Source organism: Octopus sinensis, linkage group LG18, assembly GCF_006345805.1.
Source record: "Octopus sinensis linkage group LG18, ASM634580v1, whole genome shotgun sequence".
NCBI classification, from domain to species: Eukaryota; Metazoa; Mollusca; class Cephalopoda; order Octopoda; family Octopodidae; genus Octopus; species Octopus sinensis.
In genome coordinates this window covers 13517538-13536548 of record NC_043014.1, presented here as the reverse complement: position 1 = coordinate 13536548, position 19011 = coordinate 13517538, and the positions used below count along the sequence as shown (strand labels likewise).

Here is a 19011-nt window from a genome sequence, read left to right as displayed (position 1 = left end):
TCAATTTCTTTTTTTTTTTTTATTAAGGGGTGCAGTGCAGAATTTTGTTGTATTAGTGTTTGTGTTGTGTGTGTAATGCGTTAAGTACCCAGTCTGTGGGTGGTAATTTATTTCATTGGTCATTTGCTATATACTCTTTTTACTCTTTTACTTGTTTCAGTCACTTGACTGCGGCCATGCTGGAGCACCACCTTTAGTCGAACAAATCAAACCCATGACTTATTTTTTGTAAGCCAAGTACTTATCCTATCGGTCTCTTTTGCTGAACCACTAGGTTACAGGGACAAATAACATACCAACATCAGTTGTCAAGCAATGGAGGGGGAGAACCACACACACACACACATATATATACACACACACACACACACACACACATACATACAACAAGCTTCTTTCAGTTTCTGTCTACCAAATCTACTCACAAGGATTTGATTGGCCCGAGGTGACACTTGCCCAAAATGACACACAATGGGACTGAACCCAGAACCATGTGGTTGGTAAGCAAGCTACTTACCACACAGCCACTCCTGCGCCCGACTGCATTTTGTGTTTGTGAATTGTTCTGTTTAGGTTGTATTACTGATTTGATTGTGTCTTGAACAGGTTTCCCAGGTTGTCATTGTATGATTGATATATCTTAGAAGTGCTGAAGCTATTTTATTTATTTATGTGGGGAGGCTCCAATATCCATGAGTATGGAACACTGCCAAATGCTTTCTGGTAATCAGTCTAAGTTATGTTCAGGTTTGTTGTTCTCTTCTTACTGGAAGAAGCTCTCTCTCTCTCTCCCTCCCTCCCTCCCTCCGTCCGTCCGTCCGTCCGTGTGTGTGTGTGTGTGTGTGTCACCATCGCTTGACAACCGATGTTGGTGTGTTTTTTGTCCCCGTAACCTAGTGGTTCAGCAAAAGAGACCGATAGGATAAGTATGGGGCTTACAATTTATCAGAAGTTGCTCCACACAGCTGTACATCCCTCGCCAGCAACCCCTTTGTTTTTCTGGTAAAATGTTTTCCAGATGTATTATACACCAGTTATAGATGGTGACTGGCGTAAGGGTTTTGTACGATGTTAATAGGCATGTTATTGACTTGTTCTTTTGTGGTTGTACAGTGTCTTTGTTTTGGGGAATTAGGGTGGTTTGTCTTTCCATATCCAGTTTCGTGTTGATTCTGGCTTGCTTATTAATAAATGAGCAAAACGCCCCCACCCCCACCCCGTCCAATGGACGGTGCTGAGTTGTCAAACATTTAAACCAAATTTTCTCAAAACAACTTGTCTGACCGTCCCATAGGCCTCCCCTTTGAGAAACACTGATTTAACCTAAATTTGATACACCAGCAAAAGACGGATTTTGACTGATGTACTTACGCATACAAATGCACATTCCCACGGCTTTATCAATCGCATTCTCACCTGGAGTCGATTTTTGTAATTTTTTCAAGACTTATACACGCCCTGATACGGTTGGTATCTACATATCAAATTTGAGCACAATTGGATGGAGGACGTCCGAGATCCTAGAAGACACACAGACAGACAGAACGGATTTTATATAATAGATTAGATGTTGCTGCTATGAGATGCTGGTAAGGTGTTTCAACCAGAAGTTGGGGACCTTGTCTATCCTTGGAGTTTTCCAGTTACTGATACACTCAGTGTCTCTATGATTTCTTTACGTGTGATAGTGGGCCATACACGTGGTACTATTTTGCTCTTCCTTTCCTTTTCCCTATCTTTCCATTGAGCATTTTTATTATTTTTCTTGTTTGCTCCATATGACTGAATCACTGAAGATGGCATGTCATCTATTGATAGTTTTTTTTTTTTTGTTTAACTTTTAGTAAAATCTTCTCGTGTCTATTTTATTATTATTATTGAGACCCCCTTCGGTCATGACTAACCATGGGATTGCACCTAGAAAGTTACCCTCCCAGGCACAAGTCCAGGCAAGGTTGTTTATGGAAGACCAGCAGTCGCCCATGCATACTGGCCACCGCTCTCCACGCCACCAGTGTTATCCAAGGGAAAGGCAAAGGCCGATACAGCTTGGCACCTGTGATGTCGCAACTCATTTCTACAGCTGAGTGAACTGGAGCAATGTGAAATAAAGTGTCTTGCTCAAGAACACAACATGCAGCCCGGTCCAGGATTCGAATTCACAACCTCACGATCGTATTATTATTATTATTATTATTATTATTATTACTATTTAAGATGGTGAGCTGGCAGATTCATTAGCATACTTGGCAAAATGCTTAGCAGCCAGTCATCCAACTTAACTCTGATGAGTTGTAGTGCACTTGAACACTATACAATAAGAGAATTATATTATTTTAACTGTGGTACTTCATACTTGGGAACGGGTCTTCAATGGACAAAGAACTACTTTACCCAACTTTTGAGAGTGAAACAAGAGAAAGTTTGTAACTCAGAGCCAAACAAATATTGCATGGGGCTTTGTTCCATAAGCTTCAAACACTTTATATAAGCATTGACAAAAGATACAGTCATAGGTAACTTTGACAAGTGTCTTCTACTATAACCTTGAAACAATCAAAGCCTTGTAAATGAATTTGATTGACAGAAACTGAAAGTAGTCTGCCACATGTGTGTGTGTGTCTGAATGTTTTTTTGTTCCCCACCACTGCCTGACAAGTGGTGTGTTTATATCCCTGTAACTTAGTGGTTCAGCAAAAGAGACCAGCAGAATAAAGTACCAGACTCACAAAGAAAGGAAAAATAAATAAGTACTGGGGTCAATTTGTCCGACTAAAACTCGAGGTGGTACCAGCATGGTCGCAGACAAAAAACAGGCTTCTACACAGGTCCTCTTTACCAAATACCACTTACATGTTACCAATCAACCCAAACTTATGGTAGAAAACACCCAATCCTACACAGAACAATCAAATCTGAAACTAGGAAATCTTAACTATGCAGACATGTCAGAACACATGTTCAATTTGAATTTCATAGAATTGGAATAGTTCCATATATTGAACTTGTGGTGGAGAAAAAGGAAAATGGAGTAATTTTAAAAACTGAAATTAGAATAAAACTTCCAAAGGGGAATTCCTCAACAGAAGCAAACTCAAGATTTCATTTTAGCATGTATTCATAGATCAGTTTCACTTTCCCAATATACACGCAGTTTCATTTTGTTAAAACCTTTCGGTTTTATTATTATTCTGAAATTTCACTTCAAACTGTTTATATATATATATATATATATATATATATATATATATACATATATACAGTGGCGGCCAAAATGTTCAGAACGGCATTGTTTTCGTCAGAAAAGTAAGTATAAGTTTTTATCAAAGTAGTTTTATATTCTATAATTTTCAGACAATAAATACAATATTAATTGTTATTGTCTGAGATTTTGGTGTAATTTGAGAGGATAATACAAAAGTTATGGATGATTTAGTGATTTACTGCAAAACCCATGGTGGCCAAAATGATTTTTTGACTTGTTAACAATCTTTGCAATAGATCCAATACTTAAATTATCCTTCCTTCGAAGCTTAATAATCTGCTGACGAATTGGTAACGGAGTAAGTGGCATTATATTAACAAAGTACACTGCAAATATTCTTACTAATGTTTAGTAACCAAACCGTCACGTAAACAAATTCAAAACATTAGAGTTCGCCGGTTAAATATACTAAAACACGGAGTAAAAGCAACCGTTCTGATCATTTTGGCCACCATGGGTTTTGCAGTAAATCACTAAATCAACCATAACTTTTGTATTATCCTCTCAAATTACACCAAAATCTCAGGCAATAACAAATAATATCGTATTTATTGTCTGTGAAAATTATAGAATATAAAACAACTTTGATAAAAATTATATCTAATTTTCTGCCGAAAACAATGCCGTTCTGAACATTTTGGCCGCCACTGTATATATGTATATATGTGTATATATATATATATATATATATATATATATATATATATATATAAAGAAAACAGAAAATGGAGAAATATTGATGAACAACAATTGACTGACATCAATTATTATTTATTAATTCAATGCAAATAAACTGTATCCCATCTAACAGCTGTCTCACCATCCAATGTTGTATACTGGTAGTGTAATGGATACTTCTATCCCTTAGACAGTTATTTTTACCTCTGACTCAGCTAACTCATGTATGTATGTATGTATGTATGTTTATATATATATATATATATATATATATATTCTTTTACTTGTTTCAGTCATTTGACCATGGCCATACTAGAGCACCGCTTTAAAGGGTTGTAGTTGAACAATCAACCCTTGGACTTTTTATAAAACTTAGTACTTTCTTTATTGGCCTCTTTTGCCAAACCACTAAGTTACGGGGGCATAAACACACCCGCACCAGTTGTCAAGTGGTGATGGAGTGACAAGCACTGACACAAAGACCCACAAAGATATCGTCCCACCCATGCTAACATGGAACATGGACGTTAAATGATAATGATGACTATATATATATATACACACACATGACAGGCTTCTTTCAGTTTCTGTCTACCATATCCATTTCCAAGGCTTTGGTCAGCCCAAAGCTATAGTAGAAGACAATTGCCAAATATGCCACTCAGTAGGACTGAACTCAGAATCATGTGGTTGAGAAGCAGACTTCTTACCACACACCCACGACTAGTCCAACCCATGCCAACATGGAAAACGGACGTTAAATGATTATATAATGATGATGATGATATATCGTTTACTGTTTCAGTCATTGAACTATAGCCAAGCTGGGGCACTGCCTTGAAGGGTTTTAGTCAAACAAACCAACCCAGTACTTTTTTTTTTTTAGTCTGGGACTTATTCCATTGGTTTCCTTTTCCAAATAGCTAAGTTACAGGGATGTAAACAAACCAACATCAGTTATCAAACAGTGAGGAGGACAAACACATATACTACAAGCATCTACAGTTTCCATCTCCCAAATTCACTTACAAAGCATTGGTCAGTCTGGGGCTAAAGTACAAGATACATGGGTACCACACAGTGGGATTGAACACAAACCCACATAGCTGCAAAGCAAGTTTCTTAACCACTCAGTCACACACACACACACACACACACACACACACACACACAGAGACTAAATTGGACTCCCTATTCCTGATTAAAATGTATACATTTTATTTTCTCTCTTCTTCTATGTCTTTCCTCCTGATGTTGCAATAAAATTATCTATTCTTTTATTCTTTTACTTGGTTCAGCCATTTGACCGCGGCCATGCTGGAGTACCAGCATGGTAAACACACAAACATTGGTTGTCGAGCAATGGTGGCGGGACAAACACAGACACCAACACAAATACATATATATATTTATGTAAGTATGTATGTGTGTGTGTGTGTGTGTGTGTGTATGTATGTATGTATGTATATATATATGTGTGACAGGCTTCTTTCAGTTTCCTTCTACCAAATCCACTCAAGGTCAGCCTGGGGTTATAGTCAAAGACAGTTGCCCAAGGTTCCACACAGTGGGACTGAACCCGGAACCATGTGAATGGTTAGTATGTATTCATAAATCACTTTCCCTTCCCCCAACGCACACGCAGTTTTATTTTATTAAAACCTTTCACTTTTATTATTATTCTGAAATTTCACTTATACTTAATCTAGAAATACTAAAGAAATGTGCCTACACATGTTCGAAGAACAACCTACTTCTAGTATCACAACCAGTGATTTATATGAAGTTAGAGAATAAAAGTGAAACAATACAAAAATGAAACTGTTTATAACTGTTCCTATGTTGAATCGTAGTTGTGGTTAGATTTAAAAGTAAAACTATATCACATTACAATATAGATGTAATATATATATATATATATATATATAAAAGTAACAAGCCAAGGAAAGAAATTCCTCCAAAGGGGTGTGCAAAAACTGACATACCAATGAATGGTATGTCAGTTGAATACCATTGAACTAGGGGTACAATACAAATTACAGCCAGAAATTAAATTTATGATAATGTGTATACATAAAAAGCACCATCTGAACGTGGCCGATGCCAGCGCCGCCTTCACTGGCTTCCGTGCCGGTGGCACGTTAAAAGCACCAGCCGATCGTGGCCGATGCCAGACTCCCCTGGCACCTGTGCCGGTGGCATGTAAAAAGCACCCATTACACTCGTGGAGTGGTTGGTGTTAGGAAGGGCATCCAGCTGTAGAAACACTGCCAGATCAGACTGGAGCCTGGTGCAGCCTCCTGGCTTCCCAGACCCCTGTTGAACCATCCAACCCGTGCTAGCGCGGAAAACGGACGTTAAACGATGATGATGATGATGTGTAGTTGTAAATATGCTAACAATATTAATTCTTGCAGTATTGTATAGTTCATAGCTTGTATTCTTATTGCATCAATCTAACTTTGTAAGTTTTGGAAGAATTTAAAAAAATTGGAGGTACTCCTTTAGAAACGCACCTGACAATATTCTTGATTGTTTTTAATCAGATTCTTTTTTTTTTTTTACTGTGCACACTTGTTAGGGTTAGTTTTAATAATATTTATTGGTTGGAGTGGCCGTGTGGTAAGTAGCTTGTTTACCAACCATATGGTTCCGGGTTCAGTCCCACTGCGTGGCACCTTGGACAAGTGTTTTCTACTATAGCCTCAGCCGACCAATGCCTTGTGAGTGGATTTGGTAGACAGAAACTGAAAGAAGCCTGTCGTATATATGTATATATATATATATATATATATATATATATATATATACACTACCGTCAGAAATTAATTAGCACCCTTGATTTGCTCTTCACTCAAGGTATTTGCTGTCACCTAGTGGCCATATCTCGAACTATTGCTTTGTTGCGAGTTCACTGTTGCACAGAACGATGACGTAACTTTGTTTGCAGAGCGGTTTGAGAGTCTACAGCCTAATGATGTTGACATAGCAGTGCAACAACAACTTGGAGTGCGGATGCAGACAAATCTTCCTTTGTTTAATAGATATAGGTAGCGCCTCGCAAGGACCGAAATCACACCGTACTAAGTTTTCTCATCGCGTAAGATGTTTTGAACAGCTCGTAGGTTAATTGATTTGTGTATTTGCAAGATTTTTTTTCCTCACAAATTCTCCTACACTCTGCTTGGTGACGTCACTTCCGGTTCACAAAACTTTCTGTTATACATCAAATAAGGTGAGAAATTCTGCTTTCTTTCTTTTTTGTTTCATGAATAATAACTCATAGCAGTTTTGTTATAGCATAACATTATTCAAATGAATAGTTTTAATGAAAATAACTGGTTTTTATCGTTCATTCCTAGATGGTCCCAAGACCTCGCATGACCTTGGAGAGATGGTACGAGGCTCTCTCGTGGCGTGGGAAGTTGTCGGAGGCTGCAATAGCCAGAAAACTTGGTGTAGCCAGGCGCACAATTCAGTGCTTATTTAAGAAATACGAGGAAACCGGATCAGCAGCTGACAAAAAGGGTAGGGGACGGAAGAGGCTGACGACCCAGCGGGAGGACCGGATGCTGATCCGAAAGTTACTGTACAACTGAAGGGCAACGAGCTGGCAACTGGCGGAGGAGATGCAAAAGATGAAAGGGAAGCAGTTGTCTACAACCACCGTCAAGACCAGATTACAGGAAGCTGGTCTAAAATCCTGTAGGGCCGCCCGTAAGCCGCTCCTTACAGCCCAAAACCGGAAGAGGCGGCTGCTCTTGGCCCGTGCCCACAAGATATGGACCGTGCAGCAGTGGCGGACAGTGATGTTCGCTGACGAGTCGCGATTCAGTCTCGTCAGTGACAAGCCTGTCCATGTGCGACGCCGCAGGGGTGAGCGCTTCAACAAAGACCGCATTGCTCCCACCATGAAGCATGGTGGGAGTGGTCTGATGGTGTGAGGGGCGTTCAGCTACAGTGGTGTTGGGCGGCTCTATGCCGTCGAAGGCAACATCAACGCAGCAAAGTACGTTGAGATAGTACGGGATACCTCTTTGGTGGCGAGGAGTACGTGCTCCAGCAGGACAACGCGCCTTCCCACACAGCCAAGCTCACAACCGGTTTTTTCAAGGACCATGGGGTGACGGTCATGGACTGGCCTGGCCAGTCACCTGACCTGAACACTATTGAGAACCTCTGGAGTCGATTGGGTAAGGATTTGAATGTGCAGCAATACAAGAACCGACACGAGCTGTTTGGGGCACTTCTTGCTGCATGGAGGGCCATCCCTGCACAGTACCTGCAGGCACTCATAGACAGCATGCCGACCAGCGTAGCAGCTGTCATTGTTGCCAAAGGAGGAGCAACAAGATATTGACTAAATTTCACGATTAATAACAATTATGTGGTGTGCTGGGATATGTTTTAATAAATTTTTGATTAAAAACGAGTTTGTTTCTGGTAATAAGTTAATTAAATTAAGAAAATGTAAGAAAATGTAGAAATTTGAGAAGTGCTAATTAATTTCCGACGCAAGTGTATCATCATCATCATCATTTAACGTCCGCTTTCCATGCTAGCATGGGTTGGACGGTTCAACTGGGGTCTGGGGAGCCCGAAGGCTGCACCAGGCCAGTCAGATCTGGCAGTGTTTCTACAGCTTGATGCCCTTCCTAACGCCAACCACTCCGAGAGTGTAGTGGGTGATTTTATGTGCCATCGACACAGGTGCCAGACGAGGCTGGCGAACGGCCACGCTCGGATGGTGTTTTTATGTGCCACCGACACAAGTGCCAGACGAGGCTGGCGAACGGCCACGCTCGGATGGTGTTTTTATGTGCCACCGACACAGGTGCCAGACAAGGCTAGCAGACGACCACGCTCGGTGTTTTTTATGTGCCACCGACACAGGAGCCAGATGAGGCTGGCGATCAGCCACGATCGGATGGTGATTGTTACGTGCCCACAGCATGGAGGCCAGTCGGTGCGGTACTGGCTACGGCCACGTTCGGATGGTTTTCTTGTGTGCCACCGGCACTGGTACCACAAGGATACAAATTCCATTGATGTTCATCTATTTTGATTTTGTTTGATTTTTTGATTTTTTAAATTTTTTTGATTTTCACTTGCCTCAACAGGTCTTCACAAGTGCCACAAGAAGGAAGGTATGCACAGGTGGACTGACTACGTCCCAGGTAGGGGCCACGGGTTATGGCCTGACTAGTCTTGCTGTCTCTTCTCACGCACAGCATACTTCCATAGGTCTCGGTCTCTAGTCATTTCCTTGGTGAGACCTAAAGTTCGAAGGTCGTGCTTCACCACTGCGTCCCAGATTTTCCTGGGTCTACCTCTTTGTATATATATATATATATATATATATATGTATATGAATGTGTGTGTGTATATGTTTCTGTGCCTGTGTTTGTACCCCCAACAGTGCTTGACAACCGATGCTGGTGTGTTTATGTCCCCATAACTTAGCGGTTCGGCAAAAGATACCGATAGAATAAGTACTAGGCTTCCAAAGAATGTTCTGGTGTCGATATGCTCGGCTAAAGGCGGTGCTCCAGCATGGCCGCAGTCAAATGACTGAAACAAGTAAAAGAGTAAACAGATTGTGAAATGGTCTTCTTACAATTTGTAGACAATATTGTTGGGCCCCTCACATCATTAATAATACCTGATTGGTAAAAGTAAATTACCGCCTTTTGTATCGTCCGACACGTTTGTTTATTTTTGCGAGTGCCTGTTTCCCATCTCTGCTTTTTTTAGTATAAAATATTAAAAAATGTATGAATTTTTCTAGGATCTTTTCCTTTTGAACGGCAGATGTCAACACAATTTCTAGTTAACTAAACACTTTTAAACTTCGTATACTGGAAGAATGTGTTTATAAAACATCATTTTCTCTTGTTTTTATTGAGAAAATTCTATAGTTTGTAAGATATTTTGTCTGAAAATCTGAGCATTTCAGCAATTTTAACCAATTGATTACCTCCATTCAACTAAAATCATTTGCTGCGTCTAAAACTGAGACAACATCCTGTAACTAACCCTAAACCTCCCCCCTAACCCTAACCCTAATTTTTTTTTCTTAGTTGTTAAATTAATTTAATTCCATTGCTTTAGTTTTTTTTTTACACGCGTAACAATTAAATTAATTTAACAATTAAGAAAAAAAATTTAGGGTTAGGGTTAGGGGGGAGGTTTAGGGTTAGTTACAGGATGTTGTCTCAGTTTTAGACGCAGCAAATGATTTTAGCTCAAAAGAGAGCATAGGATTGGTTAAAATTCGAAAAATTAAACTATGTTAAACAAACAAATTACAATTTTCTCAAGAAAGCCAAGAGAAAAAATGTTTTATTTTGACACATTCTACCAGTATACAAAGTTTTAAAGTGTTTAGTTAACTAGAAATTGTCTGCCGTTCAAAAGGAAAAGATCCTTTTTCTAATTTTTTGCATACATCATTTATTTTATATATATTTTCCGTTTTCATAACATTTTTTTAAAATTGCATTTCATTTTCTTAGAGAGGAGTGTTTCTAAAGGAGCGCTTTAGTTACTGTGAATAATCCTTATTTAATGATTATTTAGAGAGAAGAAACAGGAAGAGAGGAATAAAGAAAAGAAAGAACAGAAAAACAAGGATATAGAGTCTAGAGTCTTAGACTATTGCTACACAATTGACACACTTTTTCTGTTTATGACCCCCTCATTCCTTCTATCTCTTTACACTCTAATATCTTTCTCTCTCTATCATCCTTATCTCTCCACTGGCCACTAACTGGAACACTTTCCCTTTTCTATATCAGTGTTTTTTTTATAATTCTTCTCTCTTTCTTTCTTTATTCTTCTCTTCCTGTTTTTTTTTTCTTTTTATTATTCTTCTTTCTTTTTTCTTTCTCTTTCTTTATTCTTCTCTTCCTGTTTTTTTTTCTTTTTATTATTCTTCTTTCTTTTCTCTTTCTCTTTCTTTTTCTTTATTCTTCTCTTCCTGTTTTTGATTTGACCCTATTAATACATTCCCTATTTCTAGGTCACTAAAACTCACGGAATTTACAAAAAAATTATTAACAGGAGCATTATTAAATCTCAGAGCGAGATGTAAACAGTAACCACTCGACAATGTAAAGTATAAAAGCCATCTCAATATGGCTAACCACAAAGTGGGGGGGAGGGTTACTGTAGCTTTTTAGCCCCAGGAGATCATCGTCTCCAGCTGGCTTTAGACACACTTTCTGTGCCCTTGAAGTATTTGCAAAGGGAGGCCATCCCTTCCTCCCTTTGCAAATACTTCAAGGGCACAGAAAGTGTGTCTAAAGCCAGCTGGAGACGATGATTTCCTGGGGCTAAAAAGCTACAGTAACACCCCCCAATTTGTGGTTAGCCATATTGAGATGGCTTTTATACTTTACATTATTAATAGGAATTATTATTCTAGTATGGGTCTAACACATGACATCAACACCATGTGCATTATGGTGTCAAGTAGATGAATGGTTAGTATCAGACAAAGCAGGCTGTTGATAAATCATCTTTTACAAAAATTTTTTCAATGGTGATTTTCAAATTCCAATCTTAGGAAAATACAAGGAAAAATATCCCAAACTCAGACGAAAATACCACCATGAACAAGACAAGGGAGCATCTTTAAAATCTCTTAATACATACAAATAAATGAGGTACTAGAAATAGCAGCCAACAGTCCCACTGCGTGGCATCTTGGGCAAGTGTCTTCTGCTATAGCCCCGGGCCAACCAATGCCTTGTGAGTGGATTTGGTAGACGGAAACTGAAAGAAGCCTGTCGTATATATGTATATATATATATATGTATGTGTGTGTGGGTTTGTGTGTCTGTGTTTGTCCCCCTAGCATTGCTTGACAACCGATGCTGGTGTGTTTACGTCCCCGTCACTTAGCGGTTCGGCAAAAGAGACCAATAGTATAAGTACTGGGCTTACAAAGAATAAGTCCCAGGGTCGATTTGATCGACTAAAGGCGGTGCTCCAGCATGGTCGCAGTCAAATTACTGAAACAAGTAAAAGAGTAAAGAGTATTCCTAAAATTTCACATTAAAAAAGTTTAAAAAATAAAGAAAAAGAATTTTTAAAAAAAGGCACATTGGAGAATCATTAGCTCCAATCCATTTTGCTTTTTTAGCACACTAGAGATCGAATGGGGAAAAAATCATTGATGCAGGAATGGCTCTGTGGTTAAGAAGATCGCATTGCAACCATGTGGTTTCAGGCCCAGTCCTACTGTGTGGTACTTTGGACAAGTGTCCTCTACTGTAGCCCTGAGCTAACCAATGCCTTGTGAGTGAATTTGGTAAGCAGAAACTCGGTTGAAGCCTGTCATACACACACACACACACACAGGTAAGTACAATACAGGGATCCACGTGTAGGAACTTAGTAAGCTTCAAGCATTTATGCAGTTTGTACAGATGGCAATAAAACAGGTTTATTAACATCAGAAGTTACACACCTCTTCCACGATGGAAATTAAAAGGAATTTCGATAAGTTGACGATTACTATACAACTCGCAGTTTAGCAACTAAAGCTGCTGAGAATGCAAATAAAAATCCAGTCCACACCATGAAGTGGTTGGCATTTAGAAAGGCATCCTGCTAAAAAGCACTCAGTCCATTCTGCAGGGTGGCTGGGGTTAGGAAGGTCATCCAGCCATAAAAATCATGTCAACACCGACACAGTAGCCTGGTGTAGTCTTTTGCCTGGCCAGCTCCTGTCAAACTGTTCAACCCATGCCAGCATGGAAGGCAGACATTAAATGATGACAATGGTTTTATATATATATATATATATATATATAAATATATGTGTGTGTGTGTGTGTGTGTGTGTGGCACGTAAAAAGCACCCACTACACTCACAGAGTGGTTGGCGTTAGGAAGGGCATCCAGCTGTAGAAACACTGCCAGATCAGACTGGAGCCTGGTGCAGCCTCCTGGTTTCCCAGACCCCTGTCGAACCGTCCAACCCGTGCTAGCACGAAAAACGAACGTTAAACGATGATGATGATGATATATATATGTATAGAGAGAGAGAGAAAGAGACACACACACACATCTTTATGTTTGTTCCCTACTACCACTAGTTTGGCAAAAGGGAATGATAAAATAAGTACTTATTTCTTTATTGCCCACAAGGGGCTAAACACAGAGGGGACAAACAAGGACAGACAAAGGGATTAATTCGATTACATCAACCCCAGTGCGAAACTGATACTTAATTTAATGACCCCGAAAGGATGAAAGGCAAAGTCGACCTCGGCGGAATTTGAACTCAGAACATAACGGCAGACGAAAAACTGTTAAGCAAGTCGCCCAGCGCGCAAACGTTTCTGCCAGCTCCACCACCTTATATAAATGGAATGATAAAATAAGTACTGTTTGTTTAACTTCACCCTTCAAGGTGGTGCCTCAGCATGGCTGCAGACCAATGACAGAAACAAATAAAAGATAGAAGATATAAAAAACACCTCAACTAAGTCAGTTAGAAAGTTACTGGTCAACTTTTCATGGAAACTTAACGTGACAGTCCTGTAAGGGAATTACACCACTGCTGTTTAACCCTAGGAAGCTTCGACGCTTCCTGTCAGCCTTGACACATTTCCTGTGTCCTGTCAAGGCTGACAGGAAGCATCGAAGCTTCCTAGGGTTAAACAGCGGTGGTGTAATTCCCTTACAGGAATGTCACGTTAAGTTGACAGTATACAACCACTCTATCGCTCCACCACCGTACATATCTCTATGAGATATTTAGAAATTTAATATTTCTGATTTTCATGGAAAGTTTAACAAGAAATACTGTTTTAATGTTTAAATTTAGAAAAGATATACTGAGAATTATTGGTTTATATATATATATATATATATATATATATATATATATATATATATATATATATGACTAATTTTAAAATGATGGAATTTATACATGTACCTCATATACTCTTTTACTTGTTTCAGTCATTTGACTGCGGCCATGCTGGAGCACCGCCTTTAGTCGAGCAAATCGACCCCGGGACTTATTCTTTGTAAGCCCAGTACTTATTCTATCAGTCTCTTTTGCTGAACCGCTAAGTGACGGGGACGTAAACACACCAGCATCGGTTGTCAAGCAATGTTGGGGGGGACAAACCCAGACACACAAACACATACACACACACTTATATATATATATACATATATACGACAGGCTTCTTTCAGTTTCCGTCTACCAAATCCACTCACAAGGCATTGGTCGGCCCGGGGCTATAGCAGAAGACACTTGCCCAAGATGCCACGCAGTGGGACTGAACCCGGAACCATGTGGTTGGTTAGCAAGCTACTTACCACACAGCCACTCCTGCGCCGAAGTTTTAAAGTTCTATTTATTTTTTGAAATTTTGTTCTATTGTAAAGTTATATGCTCTATACTAGTACTTCCCCATCTTTTCATTCTTGCAGAATCCTTGAAATATATTTGTATATCCTTGAAGAACTGAAGGCCAACCTCAGGATGCTGAACCTTCCAGACGAGATATGCCTGATGCCTTGCTATACTCAAGAAGACCCGTACTCCACAGCAGAAGTGTTAAGGCCAGTCCCCTTGGTGAAGAGGGTTGGCCTGCAAAAGTCATGTGCTGGTGCCACATAAAAAGCACTTGTGTCAGTTCCATGTAAAAACACTTGTGCAGTGCCATACAAAAAGACCTAGCATACTCTGTAAAGAGGTTGGCATTAGGAAGGGCATCCAGTCATAGAAACCAAACCAATATCAGACTGGAGCTTGGCAGTTCTGATCAAACCGTCCAACCCATGCCAGCACAGAAAACAGACATTAAATGACGATATATGTTTCAAGGAACCCCTTCCATAATCCACTTAGCCCTATTGTGCTCATGATGGTGACTTGTGGGTTCAGTTTCCTGACAGGAAGGTTTCATGTCCTTGAGCAAAGCAGTCCCTTTTACACTTCTTCAGTTCACCTAACTGGAAGTGAGTAATAATACCAGTTGGGTACCCCATCCAGCGAAATCTTCAAGAACAGGAGTAGTGGGAGTACTAAGTGCTCAGTACTATGTTTTTGCTTAAACTCTCATCATCTGGCATAAAGCCACCTTCCTGAATACTACATTCCCTTATTGAGGGGTTTTGTTTTGGGAGTTACCAGGTGACCTCACCGGTGCTGGTGCCACATAAAAAGCACCCTGTACACACTGTAAATTGGTTGACATTAAGAAGGGCATCATCCAACTATAGAAACCCTGCCAGGACAGACATTGGAACTTAGTGCAGTGCCCTGACTCACCAGCTCCTGTTGGATCATCCAACCCATGCCAGATTGGAAAATTAATGTTAATGGTAATGATGATGAAAAGCTATCACAATAGCCCATGTTGCCCAAACGGTTTCAGTTTAATGATAGTTAATGCTGTTTTGGCCATTCAAAACAAAGCAGTTGTCTGCTGTTTAAAGAAACAAAAGGATTGTGTACTTACAGTGGCATTCCTAATGGCAGTGAGTACATCCAGTGTGGTAAGACCACCAAGAGGGTCAACTGATTCTAAAGTGCGACCAAAGGTCTCATGGAAAATATAACAAATCCTTGCACCACCACATCTGCAAATGAAATAAGCAGTGAAATGAGAGAAAGAGAAAGACAGAACAAAAGCAAGCGGTTTGTTATTATCAGCATCATATGATGGTGATGAATGGTAAAATTTTGGGATCAATACACTGATAATCAAGTGTCCTCAAATACTCCTCACACCCTGTCTATCAAGATCATCTAACATCTACTTTCCCATGCTTGCAAGGGTCCAACTAAGGTAGCACTGAATGTGTAGTTTTAGAAGAAAAGTCCCAATCACTTAAAGTGGGTGAAAGTTGTGAAAGAGGAGAATCTAGGAAGATGTGAAGGCTGATCTCAAGATGCTGACCCTCACAGAGAAGATGACAAAACACTGAGACAATTGGCGAAACACTCAGCTCAAAATCAGTCCATCACAGCAAAAATGAAATCCTAATAGTAATATGCTTATGCTTGTCTTCACTGTCAGTGAACAGGTCGCGGTCTCAAAGCAGCGAAAATATTTTGACAAATTAAATTTAAATGTTAAAGTGAATCTAACGGTTTTGCATGTTTCTTAAATGGCTTATGAACACCTTCCATGCTGCAAATAAAATGCAGATATATTAAAAGTTAAATGATCTTGTATATGCATATCATGCATAGAGTACTTTACAGGGTGGTATCAAAAAGTTCCTGGACTACTTATGTTTCATAAAAATTAACTTATTTATCTAAGTTTTAACAACATCTCTTTTGAAATAGTCACCTTTCACAGCAATACACAGGTCCCAGTGTTCCTACCACTTTTGGAATGTAGTCTGGTCCCAATGTTCATGCCACTTTTGGAATGTAGTCTGGAAGCTGTTTTCTGTGAGTTTAGGACAATTTGCTCTTGCTCTTGTTAAAACAGCAACTTTTGAACTGCCTTTTCATCTTGAGGAAGAGATGGAAGTCAGCGGATGCTAAATCTGGTGAATAGGGTGGGTGCAGAAGCGATATTATGTTGTTTTTGGTGAGAAACTCCTACATGAGGCAAGTTCAGTGACAGGGTGCATTGTCGTCGCGAGGAATCCAATTCACTGTGCCCCACAGATCTGGTCACCTTTACCGAATGTCTTCCCACAAATACTTCAAAACATTGCAGGTGAACTCTTGATTAATGGTCTAACCCTGGGGCACGAATTCTCAATGCACAATACCACAGATGCTGAAAAAAACGGATGAGCATGCTCTTCACTGAGCTGTGGATGTATTGTGATGTGTATGATCCATCATCTTGTCATGAGCTTGCTGAAGCATGCTCAATCTTTCTGTAGCAGACTTCCCAAGTTTAATACAAAATTTTAGATTGGCTCTTTGCTCCAACTTCCTATCTATGACGAAAATGGCAGACAACAGCATACACGTGATCACAAAAACACAAATTTCACAATGCGTGAAGTAAACACACTGACATCACTCAGCACACTGCCTCATGAAAATCACTGCTCGCTCTCACTGTGCATACAACTGTGTACTGCCATCCGTTGGCTACAGAACTAGTCAAAGAATATTTTGATACCACCTCATATACGACTAATTGTTATTGATACAACAAAAAACTTGCATTATAGGTTATGAAATACAGCGTGTGTGTGAGCGCTTCACACCATTATACATCTATATTGAGTCATTAGTTTCGTTTTAGCTTTTTTTCTTTACATTGTATCTTTAACCAACACAATACTTCCATCTCTCAATACTTCCATCTCTCAATATTTACCATTATCACCCTTAACGTTGCCACAGCCAACACCAACAACCTCACTACTGAGTTACTTCCCTTAGCATGACAGCTGCGTCTAATCGTCACACTGATAATATAAGACCTCTTGTTCCCAGATCATCTTTTAGTAGAGGTTAGGACTTACAGTAATCATGTGAGACAGTTCACACCTCTTACTTTGAAAACGATTTGGTAAAGATAACATGAATTTGAAGGGCGCCTTGCTGTACTCCAAAAGAACTGTCCTCCACGGCAGAAGTATTAAGACTGCAACTCCTGGTGAAGAATATTGGCCTGCAAGAGACCTCTGCTAGTGTCACATTAAAAGCACCCAGCACACTTTAATGTGGTTAGTGTTAAGGATATCCGTCATGGAAACCATGCCAAATCAGACTGGAATCTGGTGCAGCTCTCCGGCTTGCCAGCTCTGGTCAAACCATCCAACCTATGCCAGTGTGGAAAACTGGACATTAAATGATGATGATGATGATGATGATAAGATTACAACTGCAATAAGGTTCCAAAAGAAACTATCATCATCATCATCATCACCATTTAATGGCGGCGAGCTGGCAGAAACGTTAGCATGCCGGGCGAAATGCGTAGCCGTATTTTGTTTGTCGTTACGTTCTGAGTTCAAATTCCGCCGAGGTCGACTTTGCCTTTCATCCTTTCGGGGTCAATAAATAAAGTACCAGTTTCCCACTGGGGTCGATGTAATCGACTTAATCCCTTTGTATGTTCTTGTTTGCCCCCTCATGTTCAGCCCCTTGTGGGCAGTAAAGAAATACATTTAATGTGTTTTTTACACTAGAATGGATTGGATGGTTCAATAGGAGGTGAGCTAGAGGAGTGCAGCAAACTCCAATGCCTACTTTGGGATGGTTTCTACTGTTGGATGCCCCTCCTAATGCTAACCACTTTACAAAGAGTACTTGGATGTTTTGTTTTAAATGAGAAGTTACCAAGTAACTCACAAGACAAGATCCTGCTCAACTGGGCAGAGAATAGTATTAACCCATTTTAACCCACTGTCCTCGTTTAAGGACAGTTGTATTTGGTTTATCTACTGCAATAAAGGTTAACTGGACACAAAATAGTGCTTGTTGTATTTATTTAACCATTGTATTCGGTTTAGTTACTGCATCATCGTTTAACATCCGCTTTCCATGCTAGCATGGGTTGGACGATTTGACTGAGGACTGGTGAACCAGATAGTTGCACCAGGCTCCAATCTTGATCTGGCAGAGTTTCTACAGCTGGATGCCCTTCCTAACACCAACCACTCTGAGAGTGTAGTGGGTGCTTTTACGAGCCACTGGCATGAGGGTCAGTCAGGCGGTACTGGCAACGGCCATGAAAGAAATTGTTTTTTTCTTCTTTACGTGTCACCTGCACACCAGCACAAGTGCCAGTAAGGCAACGCTGGTCCAGTAAGGCATAAAGGTTAACTGGATGCTTCTGTATGTTCATTATCCCTATTTATATAACTATCTTCAAAATTTCGATAGGGTTAACCTGGGTTAACAGAGGTAGCAGCTTTATGCCAGGTGTAGAGAGATTGAAGTATGATAGACAGACAGGAGTCATACTCTAGAAAGATATGATTATCCCAGTTAGAAAATAAAGATAAGGTGAAGGTGTGTCAAAGCACAACCTCAAGCCACAAGAAGATGAATATAAGAGAAGTGGTATGGGTTGGTAAGAAGTTCATAGGAATGTGATGGAGAGTAACACA

At 39.9% G+C, this 19011-nt stretch overlaps 1 protein-coding gene across 4 annotated transcripts in view; it reads right to left on the bottom strand.

Moving 5' to 3' along the window:
* LOC115221341 (dynamin-1-like protein) overlaps positions 1–19011 on the bottom strand; it is a 162579-nt gene that overhangs the window by 74412 nt on the left and 69156 nt on the right. For all 4 annotated transcript variants that reach the window (XM_029791516.2, XM_029791518.2, XM_029791517.2 and 1 more), the window contains exon 9: positions 15435–15555. In XM_029791516.2, the coding sequence (XP_029647376.1) occupies positions 15435–15555 (121 nt within the window). The remainder of the gene's footprint in view (positions 1–15434; positions 15556–19011) is intronic.